This window comes from Parasteatoda tepidariorum, chromosome 6 (assembly GCF_982258835.1).
Source record: "Parasteatoda tepidariorum strain Cologne lab strain chromosome 6, Ptep-v5.0, whole genome shotgun sequence".
In the NCBI taxonomy this organism is placed as follows: domain Eukaryota; kingdom Metazoa; phylum Arthropoda; class Arachnida; order Araneae; family Theridiidae; genus Parasteatoda; species Parasteatoda tepidariorum.
Window position 1 is genome coordinate 60,330,674 of NC_141760.1, and position 17,511 is coordinate 60,348,184.

The 17,511-nt window shown below is 26.6% G+C and overlaps 1 protein-coding gene across 2 annotated transcripts in view; it reads left to right on the plus strand.

The window, feature by feature from the left end:
- Positions 1–17,511, plus strand: part of LOC107440564 (uncharacterized) — a 69,911-nt gene that overhangs the window by 44,862 nt on the left and 7,538 nt on the right. The window contains exons 4-11 of one of the 2 annotated variants that reach the window (XM_043050413.3): positions 2,721–2,860; positions 3,533–4,447; positions 6,343–6,540; positions 9,122–9,235; positions 11,744–11,869; positions 13,576–13,745; positions 15,550–15,592; positions 16,044–16,144. In XM_043050413.3, the coding sequence (XP_042906347.2) occupies positions 2,721–2,860; positions 3,533–4,447; positions 6,343–6,540; positions 9,122–9,235; positions 11,744–11,869; positions 13,576–13,745; positions 15,550–15,592; positions 16,044–16,144 (1,807 nt within the window). The remainder of the gene's footprint in view (positions 1–2,720; positions 2,861–3,532; positions 4,448–6,342; positions 6,541–9,121; positions 9,236–11,743; positions 11,870–13,575; positions 13,746–15,549; positions 15,593–16,043; positions 16,145–17,511) is intronic. The other variant, XM_043050415.3, reaches the window with a different exon arrangement.

Below are 17,511 nucleotides of genomic sequence, written 5' to 3' on the forward strand. Positions count from 1 at the left end.
CGATAATTTTTGTAGCGATATTGTAGTACTTTGTACAACTAAAAATTCTTTTCACAACACTTTAAAAATATTTACTTTATTTTCTTTATATATACAGAGAACAGTCGGCAAAGAATTCGATTAGGTTGAAAAACATTTTGCTAAAAAGGAACGAATTCCAAAAGAAAAAATAAGCAACTTAAAGAATAAAAATGCTGATGCCAGCCAATTTTTTGAAAGTTAACTTAGAAATAACAAACCAAACGATGTTAAATAACAAACCAAACGATGTTAACAAAATGACGTAGAAAGCGCAACTAGATCAAAATTATACAAGCACAACTAGATCAAATTATAATACCTGAGTGCTTGACGTAACAGATATAGAAATAGAATTTGATACCATAAAAAATTATATAGAAATAGAAATTGATACCATAAAACATTTATTCGTTTTCGTGTTCTTTTCATGTATTTAGCATTTTAGTTTTTTTTTTCTTAAGCGTTGTAGCTATATAATTTCAAACATCCTCAAGAGCTATAACACATCTGCAGCAGAACTGGATATGAAGACAAAATTGCAGGACAGGAACACTTTAATTGTCCACTAATCTTCAGATTTCCTGCTACGTTTTAAAAAACTTTATTTGTGAAAACTTTCAGCGTGGCGGACAGCTGGCCGCCTTAGGCGGCTAGTAAGAAATAAATCATAACTAGAATCTTGTGTAAAAATTTCTTATTTTAGTGATATGTGCTTGTTAGCAATGAATTAAAATTCTGCTTAAACTTCATAATGTTATTTGCTCATTTTTTTAAACTGCTTCACTTACTACAAGTAACATAATACTATTCAGTGTTCAATGATAATTATTTTATTCTACCCTTAGCTAAGCCTTATTTTTAAATGAACAAATTAGCATTGCATGTATTTTCATATGAAAATTAATGTAGTGTCTCATTATGAAATAATCTCCCTTGAAGCAAGGTATTCATATTAAATTACAAAAAGGGGCCAACCCTTTTTTTAATTCATATGTTAGAGTTTTAGTTCAGTCATGCTTTTTCACCTGACTGGTTCAATTTCATTCAACTGTTTAACTTGACAGTTGTAGTGGTGAACTAAGCAATTCTATAGTGCATAAAAAGCATGTGCAATATTTTTCAGAAATACATTTTCTCATTGATAAAGAATTGAAAATCATCAGTTTCTTCACACCAGTCCAAAGTGAAAATAAATTTTTGGTACTTTTCAGCTTGCCAGGCTCAAGGAAATTCAACAATTTTCTAATTCTTTTTTTTTTTAATTTTAAATAATTTTTTGTGAATGTTAATTTTGCTTAGTGTTTAAAGAAAATGAATACAATAATAAAATAAAAAAGTTGTCAGAAGTCTACATTTTTTGTTTGGCGACTTTTCGCTTGGCTTGCCAAATACAATTTTTTTTTATTATTTACTTTGAAAGTATAAATTTTTCATTCTGTGGCATAATTTTTTCGGCCTTTTTGCGACAAACTTCCCTAGTACTAATATTTTGATTTAAGATACTTTAAATTATAGCAATTACTAATTTAAAGTTACAGAAACGTTGTATTTACAGAAGAAAGCATAGAATAAAAATGCATAAATTTTTTTTATTGTAAAAGTAATATTTTGATAATTCTTGTATTATATGCGATTTTCTCACATTTTGTAGGCGGAAAAATGCTCTAATTAGAATTTTGTGAATCAGTACACAAATTAAAAATCTTAAAATCATAATTTGGCAGCAACTGCCAAAATAAAGATCTTGAATCACGTGAATAGGACTCTTTATAAAAGAGATTCTCAAATAAGTGTATGTAAAATATGAAGTTCTTTAAAGGGAAAAAAATGAAAGAAAGAACATCATTTCTAGAGAGAACGATCTTTTAAACCCTGGCGATTTCTGAATTTTTTATTTTCGATTATTATTTTGAATTTCTAGCAGAAGCCAGTCATTAGATTTTTTTTTTAAAAAATCTCAAATAAGCATAGAAAAATCATGATTATTTCTTTCCTCTCTGATGCTCAAGCAAGACATCTTTAAAAAAAATTTTGCAGAAAAAAAACTTTTTTCAAGAAATTATGCAGAATTGAGGAAAAATTTTGGGGAAAACCAAAAATTTTCCCTTCCCTAACAAAAAATCTTTCTGCAAAAACTCTAATGTTCTGCGACAATGTCGCCGTAATTCTGCCTCGGGGATTTTTCAAAGGGTGAAATTTAAGCTCGCCTTATAAGTATCAAGTATAAAATTTGATAATTTAAAATTAGTTTATGTTACAATGGTATATCTAAAGGGTGACGAAACTAGGAAAAATTTTGGGGATCCCTGTTGTACCCTGAATTGAGATTCACTTATTCACATTGCCTCAAAATATATAAATACTAATGGTTTGGATTTACGAAGATTAAGAAATTGGATTAATGGTTTGATTTAGATTAAGAAATTGGATTTAAGAAGTAAGAAAAAAAAGCCTTAACAGCCTTTAACTGCTTAAACAGCTTCTTAACCAGGTAAATTATTCGTACTGCTGTAATTATAACCTCTTTGTTAAATCAGTAGACTCTGAAATGGCGGAAGCCTCTTTTACTGCCCTTATATGAATGTTAATTGCTTTAGGTGGTTAATTAGTGAAAATATTCAAAACTTGTATTTCTATAAGTTATTTTGATGTCATAAAAACGTTTCTAAGTTCTTTTCTTTGTTATTTTTATTTTGAAGGTGAAAGAGGAGTACACAAATATGATAATTGGAAAAAGAATCGCAGCAATCTGAGTTGTGGAAATTTCCCCCCTTCTGATTGTTGTTTGAAAAATGGTCTAGTTAGATGTCAATGCTTATGGCCTCAAAATAATTTTCCTGTAAGTAGTGCATATTACATGCATATGACTTATATAAAACTTTAGCATAAAGTTAGCTTATTAGAAGTATCAATTTTTATATTAATGCTGATTATGACTTTTTTTTGTATACCAATTGAATAATACGCAGGGATGATTGTGCTCTGGAAAAAATCTGGATTTCCGGATTTTCCGCTATCCTAAAATCCAAGGTCCAGAAGTTTCAAGAAATCATCGATTTCATTTATGTATAAAAATTCTGGTACATTTTATTTAAAAATAATAGAACTAGAGTAAGTAATGCGATTCGAAATAACAGTAAACTTATACATAATTATTAATTTAAATTATGCTGCATATAATTTATTTAGAAATTCATATGAAAATATCAATGATTTAAATCATTGATCATTATAATGATTTAATTCAAGTAATTTTCAGGAATTTTGAGTTGGGCTCAGAATCATTAAAGTAATGAATAAATAAATTAGTTATGTAAGTAAATATTTTTGTGGAAACCTTGCTCTTAATTTCTAATTACTTGTTGTTTTTCTTTTAACTAATTAAAATTTCATAGAATATTATTAACATTTCTTGAAACATTAACTTTATGATCTTCCTGGCATTTTTAATAAATTATTACTCTATATGAATAACTCCTTTTATTGTCTAAATACTCATTTTGTTTTTTAGGATCGTCATCAAAGGAACATTGGCATATCTAAGCCATTTAACTGTGGAACTTTACCCTATGATAAAAAGAAATCATCTGCTCCAGAAAGTGTTCCAAAAAATTGTCCACAAAGTAGCAAACTTCCGGAAGAATTTATATTAGATGACAATGAACTGTGTCTTTTAAATTATTATGATATTCCCATTAATCTTTCTAAAAGACGTCCGGTACGTAGCACTGGCAAAGTAAAAACTGTTTCAATAATCGACACACTTAGTGAACTAGCTTCTGGAGCTACTGATAGAGAAGATGAAGGAGGATTTTCATCTGCTGTTAGTGAATCAGCTGTTTTAGATCATTATCTTCACAAACCTAAAGCTAGACACGCTCGTCCAGTTGCAGCCAAACAAAACTATGGTGTTAGATCTTCATATGCTCCTATTGTAAAGCCCTCTGCATTTTCATCAGCGAAGAATGTTAGCACTGTTAGGAAGCCTCTAGTAAATCAAGCTAGATATCAAAGTGACTCCTTTAATAGTTTACTCACTCAAAACCTTGATGATAATAATTTCTCTTGTAATTCTTTAAAAAGAACTTTAAAGTATTTAAGGAAGGCTGTTGTAAATAATGTTCCTCATGAAGAGAATCAAATCCGAAGGAATGTTCCTGAAAAATTTGAGGCTGAAGATGCTTTCCGCCTTTGTTTTTCAGATAGTGAAGTTAAAGATACTCCACAGCAATGGACTCATGTGCGGCACAAAAGTACTGATATTGATCCTCTTTCAAAATCAAAAAGTTTATTAACTGTTGCTGATCCCTTTTTTAAACGTCATGCCAAACCAATGTCATTATACAATAGCAAAACAAAATCATCTACCCCAGAATGGATTCAAGAAGTTTTTTCTGCTGCCAGAAAAGGTGACATTGATAAAATGGTAAGTCAGATAAATTAAAGGGTTGAAATTAAGAATTGTGAGTAGGAAGTATCTTATGAAGAAATCAATTCAAAACTTGTAAGACCAATTCTGGTAAAGAAATTGCAATTAGTGATAACTATTATAAACTGACCAATTATCATAGCACTTACAACTTTATTTTGCTTACGATGTATAAACTAACTATTTACAGAAAAAAATAGCACTTGCAGTCTCTTTTAATTCCTCTCTTATTTTCTGATTGATAAAATTGTAATTAAATGAATAGTTTAATTACAATTACATAGTTAAGTAAGTAGAGTAAAATCGAAAAGTGCTGAACACAGTTTTCAAGGTAACAATTCAGTAAGTGTAGTTAAAATAATAACTATGAAAAACTAGAGACTTGAAAATAATTGTACATCAAACAATTTTTATGCCTTGTGTTAAAAAAGACTTCACAGTATACTCCGAATTATGCATGCCATAGATCAGAATTCATATTTGGATTAAAAAATTAAAAAAAAAAATTCATCTGATTTATTTGTTTTAAATTAGATTTTTTTAATCCAATTTTTTTTAAATCAAATTTTTTTAATTTACTTTATTGAAATATATTTCAAGAACTTAAGTTAACATTACAATTACTTACATTTTATAAATATGATTATAATGGAAATATTTTTAAAAATAAATCATACTATATTTGAAACTATATTACTGCTTAAAAATTTGTTTTATAGTTCAAATATATTTAAAATGGAATAGAGTGTATTACCACAAAGAAATGAGTCCAAAATAAACAAATCACAAAATTAGTCCCACACTTATCTTCTTTCTATTTATTTGTTTTAAAAAAACTTTTTAAATCGCAAAAGAATTGTGCTTCATAGTACATTACCTTAACTGCAAATCAATAAGCATTTCTATTTTAAAAGACTAAATTTATCAAAAAACAAAAACAAAAATTGCTTTAAAAAACTTATACAAAAGAAAAAAAAAAAATTCTGAATTTATCTTAAAGTAGCTTTTTTATGCCATATAATGATAAATTTTTTATTTGATACCCATTGTAGGTACTTTCAGATTCCTGATAAATTTGAAATAATCAAATAGGTTACTGAAAAAATTTTTTTTAAAATCAGGAATTGGTTGGAATTTTACTACCTTCATGCTTTTTTTTTTTGTCCTCAAAATTGATACTTGATAACGAATTTTTATTGCTGTATCAGTAAATTATGAAGTACATTAAATAAAAAAACTCAAGAAATTAGTAAAGTTTTGGATTTTGTTTTAGTGTTGGTTGTTATGCACGAGAAAGAGGGAGTTGAAAATTAGAACAACTTTTTTCTCTACTTCGTGTAGCATTACATGTGTTAACAAATTTAGCAACTATATTTTTGATATTTTAAAACTTATAAGATAATTTCAAACTTCTTTAATTTTATGTTTTGATAAAACTTATAAAGAGTAATAGAAACCTAGTCCTGAATTTAAAAATCTAGAATTTTCACAATAATCAAATTGAGAAAGTACAATTCTAAGAATATAAATATTGGCACAAATAAATAGAAGAAACTGAAGTATTTATTTATTGTATCAATAGTATTGAAAAGTTTTTATTTATTTATTTTTAATGTTGCAATTTTATAATCATTTCCAGTTGCACATTGTTAAATTTTTAAAACTTATCATTATAGTTATAGTAGCCATACAAATATCTGTACGAAATTCATTAAATACACTACAACTTTTAAGTCAAGTATTTTCATGTCATATTATAATGTCTTAATAAATTATTTTAGTGAAATTGTTTAACTTATTTTTATCTGAAATAGTTTGCTTGTTTATGTATTACATATTTTAAATTGTTTGTTTTCCATTTCCATTCCTTTAATAATTTATTGATTTTTTAGAAAAATAATTTGAAAGGCATTGATCCTGCATTGGTTCGAAATTTATCAGATGACCATGGAAATAATTTATGGCATATTTGTGCTGTACACAATAATTTTGAATGTTTAAACTGGCTATGTACTCATAATCAACATCATGCTGAAGCTCTGAAAGATGAAAACAAAAACGGATTTTCTCCAGTTGCTCTAGCAGTTAAAGTAGGTTTTATTTGTGTTATAATTGATTATTTTTCAAATTTCTTGTATGCTTGAAAAAGAAATGAAATTTAGGCTATTGTATTTCTAAGAATAGAGTTTCCTTTGGACACTTTTTAATATACAAATGCAGCTTCATATATGCAAGGTCTCTATATATCTTTTAGTCATAAAATCTCTTGATGATTAAACTTTAAAAGCACAGCACATTTTGATTAAACATTTTAGTCAAGCTGCACATTATCAACGGAGACTATATATTTTGCATTTTAAGTAAAGTAATAAGATACACTTGAGTTTTACGTTGTTTAAAAAATAGTGGTTGCTAAACAAGGGTCGATGTTTAGGAAGACATTTTCCATTTTTAGTGCTTTGTAATATTTTTTTGAATTAATCTAACCAGACTAAATATTTTGCACAGGAATATGTTTTAAATGTGGAGGAACATAATTTTAAATGTGGGATGGCCAAAAATTATTAAAAGAAGTAAAATTGGTGGCACTTGATCCTGGAGTTCCCTTGTCATCTGGATTGGATTCAAATTACAAGGCTACGGAAGTGAACATAAGTAGTCGTAAACCCAAATTGGGTCGGCTGTTATGAATTAAAATAAAATCATTCAAACTAGAGCTGTGGTGGCTGGGGGGATAGATCGCTTGCTTTCCAATAAGGTGAACCAAGTTTGAATCCCATCAATAGCTGAGTTATTCGAATTCCACACCGGGCTCGCCCCAACCACAGTGTTGACGTAAAATGTCTTCTGTGGTAGACGGATCATGGGTTAGAGTCCCCTTACCGCCAGGCTAACCGTGAAAGGTTTTCGTGGTTTTCCTTTTCATGTAATGCAAATGCGGGTTAGATTCATCAAAAAGTCCTCCATGAAGACAAATTTCTCCATGAAGATTCATCAAAAAGTCCTCCATGAAGACAAATTTCTCCCAATACTTGAAACAGGAGTTTCCTTGTCTTATGGTTTGGGTTCAAAATTACGAGGATACTTATCCTTGAATTTTGAATATTGGTAGTCGTAAACTGAAAATTCGGTGGGCTGTTCAACATGGTTATAAAATAAAATAAAATCATTCAAACTAAAAATGCAATCTTTTATATGTATTAGTGCATATTAAACCTTAAAATGTTTTATACCTTGTGTTTATATGATTGTTTATTTGAGTGTTTTAGGCAGGGTTGGCAGGTTTTTGACATGTGACAGTTTTTGACAGTTTAAACCATGGTTTAAACCGTCACGTCAAAAACCTCACTGTCAAAAATGTCGAAAATGTCAAAAACCTATATTCATATGTGAAATTTAATTAATACATAAAATTTATATATTTTTTAAAGGATAGTGTTTCTAAATATGTTCTAGAAAAAGTAAATTTAAAATTTTGAAGAAACACTTATATTTTGAATAGTAACCAAAATCTTGTACTTTTGAAAACTCACATCTTTTGTAATATTATGTATTCATTTTCATGTGTTATTGAAAATCTGCAGTGATATTATTAAGAAATTTATTTATAACCAAATTTAGTGTATAGTATAGATTATACTAAAAATTTGACATTTTTAAAGATAAACATTAGCAGTTTTGTACATTAGACATCTTCTTTTAAAGAAATTTTTTTTTAATATTCTTTTAAATCTTCTTAATAATCTTTTTAACATAAGACAATACAAATTTAAGTGCTTTCTGTTAAATACACAGAGTAGTTAGTGTCGATTTACAGTATATTCAGCCTATTCCTTTACTATGCTGAAAATTTAGTTTATCCAAATACTTGTGAATTTCATTTTGCTGAATACGATATAGTTTTGTTGAATATCTAAATATTCAGCTGTTGAATAATTACTTCTTGCTTTCAAGATATGCATTATTTGTATTCTTAATACAAGTGGAGAAAAAAAAATTAAGAGATAAAAATTGTTTTAAAATGATAAGTGTAATAATTATAAATAAATATAATAAACAATATGAATTATATTTATCATTATTCATAAATATAACTACTTTTAAATTCAAATTAACATATTGGATAATAAAGATACTCGGTATAACATTAAAAAATTTTTTTTTATACACTTGTATCTTGTATCAAGTTCGTATTTATACAACATAACTTGTAAGTTCCTTATAAATATTAGTTATATGTCAAAAATGCATAGTAATATACTTTTAATTTTCTTAAGTATCAAAAAGAAAAAAAAAATTTTTAAATATAAATATTTAAACAATTTTTGTGCAAAATTTTTCTGCACATGCATTTGAATATAAATTTCTGAGATTTTAAATCTGTTATTTTACCTTAATTTTAATTAAAAAATATTTTAAAACCTGCTGATTACCTATAGTATAATTAAATTTCAATATAATGCATGGCAACTGTTGGTAGTTTTGAAGTTTATATATTTTCTTGGCAAACTTCAGTTTTTGACATTTTTGACGGTTTAAACCAGTATTATACTCTTGTCATGTCAAAAACCACTTTTTGATGTCAAAAACCACTTTTTGACGTCAAAAACCCAACCCTGGTTTTAGGTATATATATAATATAATAATTTATTTTTATTTTTAATTTTTTAGCATGGTAGTCTATTGGCTGTTCAATGGCTGATCCACAACACTGCAAGCAAGTCTCAGTTGTTGCCACAAGCAAATTCCAGATCACTTTTGCATATTGCTGCTAGATATGGTCAGGTAAGTAAAGCATATATAAAATTAATTCTATTATTTATAATTATATATAAATGTTAGTAAGTTTTTAATGACTTGCGTTGCTTTTAATTATTTGAAAAGTGCTAAATTATTTTAATAAACCAGAATTTCATGAAATTTATTTCCTTTTATATGGTTCTGACTCAGAATTAAATAGTTTATGAGAAATAAAAATTCTTTTTAGTTTTAAGCTGGTAAAAAGGAAAGTTTTAGTACAGTACAGAACCCGTTATCCGGAAATCAGAAAACCGGAAAACCAAAAAACCGGAACGAAATTCGATAAATTTTCCCGCTATTTTTTAAAAAAAATTTTTTTTTTCCTCGTAAGATTTTAGGATTTTTCTTTCTTTTTTGAAAGATGTTTACCCTAGCATCATTTTGTAAATAATTATTAGTGTATTACTTCGTTTTTTCAAGATTATTTCCAAATATTTTTTTTTTTAAGTTGGGTTTAACTATAAAAAAAACGACTTTTTGTAGCGATTCAGAAAACCGGAAAAATCAGTTATCCGGAATAGCGATGGTCCCGATCGTTCCGGATAATCGGTTTCCTACTGTACATAGTCATATTTTCTAAATTTTAATTCAACTCAATTGCTGCAATTTCTTTCAAATTCTCCTTTTGTTGTTCAAAATCATTACATTATTTAAAAATATATTGAAGTTTATTTTTTTAGACATTTTTTAAATATTATTGAATGAAATATAAATAAATAACAAATATTTATTGGAAATTATCTTAGGTATCATTAAAAGTCAATGGATGTGTAAGTTTTCCAAAATACACGAAAACAGAAAAATATCTTGAAGTACAGTAAAGCGCCGATTATCTGAACCCTTATTATCCGAATGTCCAATTATCCAAACAATGTCTAAATTCTTTTTTTTTTTTTTTTTTTTTTTTTTTTTTTAAAGTTTAGAATACTTTTTAACCTCTTGATAATTTTTCTAAATTAAGAAGAATAAATAATATCCCCTACATCCGAAGACCATATTTAATTTACAACCTTTTTAGCAGTTTTTTTTATAGCAGCCATACATACATGTATGGTGATACAACTGAAAATTATCTTCCGAGAATGCGAGCTTCATTTTGATAGTCTACAATGGTTGGAATGCAGAAGGAGTTTATGAATAGATAAGTGCTGAAGTTTTATAATTGGGGAATGGGTAGTTGTCACTTATGTTTAATGATTAGTGATTACAGTGCTTGGAATAATAAATCTTGGATCAAAATTCGTAACAGAAAAACTGAAGTTTCTGAACCAGTAGATCTTTCGGATGAAAATGATGAAATTGTTGCTGAAATTTTGAATGAAAATTGGAACTCCACAGACGAAGAGGAAGAAGTAAGTGATCAAGTTCAAGATAGTGGAGCTTCTCATATAGAAGCATGCAATTCATTAGATATTGCAATGAATTGGCTAGAACTTCAAAATGATGTTGATCCAGTTCAGTTGATTTATTTAAAAAGAATAAGGATATATGGCTGCTGAAAAAACGCTTCTTCTTTGAAACGAAATCTTTGCTGGATTTCTTTTGCAATGGAAAATAACGAAACATGTGGTAAAATCAGTAATTGACAAAAAAAATTATAAAAAACTGAAATATGATAAAAATAATTCAAAATGAAAAAAAGTTAATTAAAAATATTTAAAAATTGAAGAAAAAAAAACTTTTAAGCACTCCAAAGCTATTTTAGATAGTACTACCAGTCCTAAGCCTTCAAAAGGTGCAAAGGGAAGTTAGTGCATAAATAATAATCATGTACACTAGATTTTAAACAGCTTTCCTATTATCCGAACTTCTCATTATCTGAACCATGTTCGGTCCTGAGCAGTTCGGATAATCGGCTCTCTTCTGTATAAACAAATCAGATTGAAAATCTGAAAATACTGGTATGAATTATTCATTATGAAATATGCATTCAGTGACAAAACTTGGCCCATGGAGCTGGGATAACTCCTGGAGTTGGTGCCTTGTTTGGGGAGAGGGTTGAGTTTCGTGTCATTAAGATATTAAACAAGTCTCCTTTTTATTTTTTTCCAAGCTGACATGTATTTTTTCTAGGTTCTATTTTAAATAATTTTCATACTTATATTCATTTTGTAATTACACAGAGTCACCTTTGAACTAAAAATACTTAAACTTTTTTTTCAAATTAGGATACTTTTTTCTGGAAAATGTAAAGCTGTGATAAAAAAATGGACTTCTATTTAAGATTTTGAAGTTGTCAGCCTCTCTCAAAGGGGTGTGGTGAGGTTTGGCGTTGTCAAGTTTGGTATCATTGAATGTATCTTTTGAAAATATTTCATACCTGCATTTTTAGAATTAAATTATAGTTTTGTTATATTAATTAGTTTTGATTTACTGCAATACTTAATACTTAATGGAGCAGGGATGTTTAGAATTAAATTATAGTTTTATTACATTAATAAGTTTGGATTTACTGCAATACTTTATACTTAATGGAGCAAATTTTTTTTTTAGTATGCTATTGTTGAGTGGCTTCTCAATTATATGACTTCACAAGATCTTGATGCTAGCATTGTTGACTCGGAAGGAAATACAGCTTTACATTTAGCTTCAAAATATGGACACATAAATTGTGCTAAGGTAAAAACTGTGCTTTGAGAATTTGTAGTAGTGTTAAATTGGTGGTATGGTTTATGGTTAAGTTTTGAAGTAAAAAAGATAAGAATTTTTAATACTTCATTTAATTAAAAAATTTATGTTGTTGTTTCTTATAATTTCAGCCCTTACCAGAAACCTAATAATTCATGATTTTAAAATACTTGTCTTTACTTCATGAATTAAAATATAGTATTTGTTATTTAATAATAACACTAATTGTAAATTTTGATTGGAATGACTTAAGTAGTAATTTCTAAATTAACTAGTTTTATGTGTAAATTTATCATGAAATCATTTTTCATTATCATTTTAGTTTTTGAAAACACATTTTTAGTAATTTTCTTTTTCAGTATTTTATTTCCCAAAACCTTATTTTCTTTTGCATAATTTGGATTAACACTTGATAAATATTTTAAACGTTGGGAATTTATTATTTTTTTTTAGTAAATTCATGGTTTTAAATACATTTTTATTGTGTTTACATTGGACCAACATAAGGAACTATATAGAGTTTTATTAATTTGTTATTGTAAAAGTAACATATTTGTTACATTATTTTAAAACTGAATTTCAATGTAGAAATTTTGTCAATTTTTATCTTTCAAATTATGTCTTGCACTTTAACTGTCCAGAATTTGTATTAAGATTCAACCATTGCAAAACAGTGTTAAGTTGCTGTCAATCCATTTTCATTCAAGAGTATGATACTTACATTTAACATGACAAGTTGTTTGTGGCTTCACAAATGATTTTAAATTTTAGATGAGAGAGTTTTTGTCCTTAGTAATCAAATTATTATTCTCACTGTAACATTTGAGCACTTTTCTATGCACTTTGTCAATACAATCGCTATAATGCGTTCTCAAAGTGACACCCAACTAATAAGAATAAATGGTGGTTCGATCGCTAATATGTGATTCAGACCACTATAAAATTTAAATCTTACCCCCCGGTTGAAAATTTCTTTCTTTTTTTCATATTTCAAGTAATATAAGAATAAATTATTAAAATAAATAAATAAATAAAAAGTCAATATTAAGTTAATAGTATACATATAAAATTAAAATTTATCATTCATGATTTTATATTTAAAGTACTATGCAATAAATATGAAAAACCTCTATTATTGTACTTGGTTTGTAACTAAATATTGTTACAAACCATGAAATTCATCCAATACTTTGTACGAAAACCGCTAAACATGAAAAACATTTTATTTAATACCTGACTGATATGAAAATTACATTTGATTTAAAGTGATTTTCAAAGCACTGACTTTGCTTTCTTGTTGATAAATATATTAAGCAAATTTAAAAAAAGAATTACACATTATTTGTACTACATTTTGATTCAACAATCTTTAATATTGAGTTTGACTTAGACTTTTACACGCTAGTGTATGTAACTTAGGTTTGATGTTAAATGATTTTTTAAAATTCAATTGTTAGCAAAAACCAATCATTTACACATCATACCTAATTTACTAATTATACCAACTAAAGTTTTTTATTTAATTTCTTCTACCTTCTAATCTCACTTTCACATTAAGACTTTCAGTTACTGAATTCAATCTCTAAATCTTTTATTTTATTTCATTAAGTAATGTAAATATCTTTAATTTATAATTTTTAATTATTTATCTTTTTGATTCTTGAATTTTTTAAAATACAATATGTTTTACTTTGTAGTCATTGATACTGCAAGTTGGTGGCCTGAAGACTAAAAATGAATGTGGATTGAAACCTTTAGATTTAGCAGTGAAACACTGTAGAATTGAGTGTGCCGATTTTCTGACTGCAATGGAGTCTTCTTTTAACTTAGCCTCCTTAAATATACGTCAAAATATTGACATTCAGCAGTAAGTCTATTCAATACTTCATTGTAATTTTAGTGACAGATAAACCATTGTTCATAAAAGAAATGTTTTGTTTTTTTAATTACAAGTGCTATAAGATTAACCAAAAGATCTTTCATTTAAAGGATTATTCTGGATTTATTTTAGGGAAGAGCTAAGAACTCAAAAACTTGTAACTGACAAAAAGAAAAATAAATAATTGTATCTTATTTTGTCCATGCCTATTTTTTCACTTGTTAATAAATAAGGAAATAAAAAAGTACATAACTTGTATGTTTTTACACTTTTAAAGAATAATATTTTTTATTCTAGAAATAGATCTGTCATTTTGTCAAGATAATTGCATATCGTAATTTAACCCAATTTTGTGCAGTGTTTTCAAATGTATTAATTTTCAAAGTTACTGTAGTTGTGAGTGCCACCCTACTAGTTATTACTCTTTTACTCAGTGTTCATTTTATAAGCTATCTTCAGACAAAAATATCTGTTAAGAATTCAGAAAAAAAATATCTATTATAGAAAGTTTAAGTCAATTAAGTTTTGATCCAATGGGTTTTTATTTTTGCTAGTCTTAATAGTCTATTTAGCATAAAAATAAATATTTCAAATAAAAAAAATAAATTTTTAAAGCAAAATTAAAAGGTAAAAAAACATTTTTTTTTGTTACTGCACTTGAAACATTAGGCAATTTTTGGATGCTGTTGAATAACTGATACCCTACTTGTCTCATGTAAATACAATATTTTATAAAGTTATCAGGACATTTAGGTTAGCCAAGCACAAGCAAAAAGTAACCAAGTATTTAAAATTTGTGCTAAAATAAAATTACCAAAATTCACTTATCATTTAATTATTGTATATATATATATATATATATATATATATATATATATATATATATATATATATATATATATATATATATATATATATATATATATATATATATATATATTATGTTGATGAATGTTATTTTATATTCTCCATGTTTAGTGACAGCTAGAAATGTCTCTTGAGACTAGTAAAAAGTCCAGAATCATTAAAGGATATCTTTTTAAGTCATTATGGATGAGTTGCAAGCAGTCCAAAATATGGTCTGTGGAAACATCTTCAGATGTTTATTTACTGCAAACAGGGAAAACCTTGTGTCCCTTGCAAAAGAAAATATACATTGATGAATGTTTTTGTTTTGGGTGATGGCTATCTTGTTTTGGTGACTTACGTTGCCAAAAAAAAAAAAAAAAAGTAAATAAATAAAAGGTTTTTGATAATTGTGCTTGGCAATCAAAAAGTATCAAACGGCCTAACATTGCAATTGCAACAACTTTTTATGTTGAAAATGAAAATAAAAAAAAATTCCAAGAAGATTCTCACTTTTGATTTTATTCTAAAATTGGATGATTGATTAAGCTGTATGAAATTATATTTTAAACTTCATAGCTTAGATATACTAAAATTTGCTGTTTAGCTTGATCATATTTATTAAAAATACTAGAAAAATTGCACTCAATTTTGCTAAATTAACTTCAGAAAAAAATAACTAAATTTTAATAATGAATAAATAAGTAAATAAAAAAATGAGAATTTCGCCTATGTTGCAGTACTTTATTTTCTACATTTGTTGCAGCTAAATTGTATAACTTTTAATAATGTGCTGTATTTTTTATTTGCTAAATGTGGTATATTTTTCCGAATTTAAATCTATTTTTTTGCTGCAGTAGTTATCAAAAGTTAGTTTTGTTAGATTTTTTTCCTTTTTTCTGTTACTTAGTTTATTTGTATTAATTATTTTCAAATATTTTTTCAGCCTTCAAAAAGAAAATGCTGAAATAAAGAACTACTTCAAAGAGGTGATTATATTACAATATTTCATTACCTATACTGACTTTTATGTATGGTATTTTTAAAAGAGGGAGTTATTTTTTCTTCTTAATACTTCCTGGTTCCTTCTTAGTACTATTTGTTCTTTAGTGTTGCTATATTTGGCAATTTATGCATTGTCAAATCAAGAATGTCAAAACAAGAATTTCTATGCAAATGATGCATTCAAAATTTATTGATCATTACAAATTAAAGTTAATACACTTTGATAAAATAAAAATAAATATTAAACTAACGGTGACTTTCAAACAGAAATTCACTTGAATGAGTTTCCAATATTTCTTTGTGCTTACTTTTATATTGAAAACACTATTCTTAATGAAATGTTTATTTTTACTTTGTTTTTTATTACCTTACTTTATTTTTTACTTTCTTCTATATTGTTCTTTCAGCTTTAAAATTTCTATCTTTAACTTTCAGCTCCTTACTTTTACAAAGCATTTGCAACATAGGCAAAAGGAACTGGTACAGTTATTTAAGAATGTTGGCAATTCTCAGATTGATCCTGGGAGTAATGAGAGGTAAAAAGAAATTTTTTTAATTAATTTTTTTAGTAATTACTGGTTTTAGGACCCAGAAAAATGCCCCAATTATCTTGCCTCATTTCTTCTTTTTATGGTAGCAGTTTGTATCAGTGTACAATTCATTTTCTGGAGTATATAATGTACCATGGCTCTCAAAATTTTAAGTAAATTACACTAAAAAAGAATTTTGAAAGGCAGTTAATCTTCCCAGGTTTGAGTCAAATTTTTTTTAAAGACTTGAAATAGACCACAACCATCATGGTTGTCAGTTCACATTAGATAAACAAATTTTACAATGACTGGTATGATTCATTATACTAAAAATTTTAGAATATTATAAAATTTCAGAAATTTATAAAATTTCGAAATATATAGAATTTCAGATATATAGAATTTCAGAATTTATAATGACTGGAATTAACTGTAATTATGTGAAAACGTTACTAAATTTCTGAATTGACATTTTTAAATTGTCAAAGCAGGGAAATATGAAATATAATACTAAAATGATAATGAACATCATTAACAAATTTTTTTATCACCCTAAACAATGTATTAATTAGGAAAATAGGAAAAATTTAAAAAGTTTTAGATGGATTTACTTATGTAAGAATTGCATTAGTGTGCTAAACGCAAAATTCAATTCACACTTATATTTGACGTCATGTTTGAAAGGTTAGACAAGTTGTAAAAATCAGCATAAGTTGTTTTGTAGTTTTATAAGTTGTTAAAAAGATAAAGATAGATTGTAGAATTATTTTGGATTTCGATAATCGTGTTACTAAACTAGTAGAAGATAACCAAAACTTGGTAAATACTTAATTAAACATAAAATAAAATCGGTATTTTTTTAAAAAAAGAAAAAGAATTTATTTATTCCAGTGAATGAAAAAGTTATTTTCCAAGCATTTAACACATTGATAGTGTTGCCCTCTATCTAGCAAGAATCAGACTCATCTTCACAACTGTAAAAAAAAAAAAATTAAATTCTTGAAAGACATATTCTAAAAGGAGCTAAAGTACAAAACACTACTTTAAAAAATAAATAAATAAATAAAAGTTAACATACGATACAGGTAAAAAGAACTGAACAATAAAATGTAAAACAAAATTTGATTTATCAAGTAAAAAATAAAAACGCAACACAATAAATTTTGATTTATAACTGAAATGAGGTTTGCAATTTTTCAGTACAGCCACTTCTAGCTAATAAATAGATAGAATTAATAAATAGATAGAAGATAATGTTATTACAGGCTGAGTTATTAACTAATCTTGATCATGTTATTTCTTTAGTTTATTCACTTGTATTTTATTTTCAAAGAGCAAAATAACATGAAAATTTTTTCTGTATTCTTTTTTTT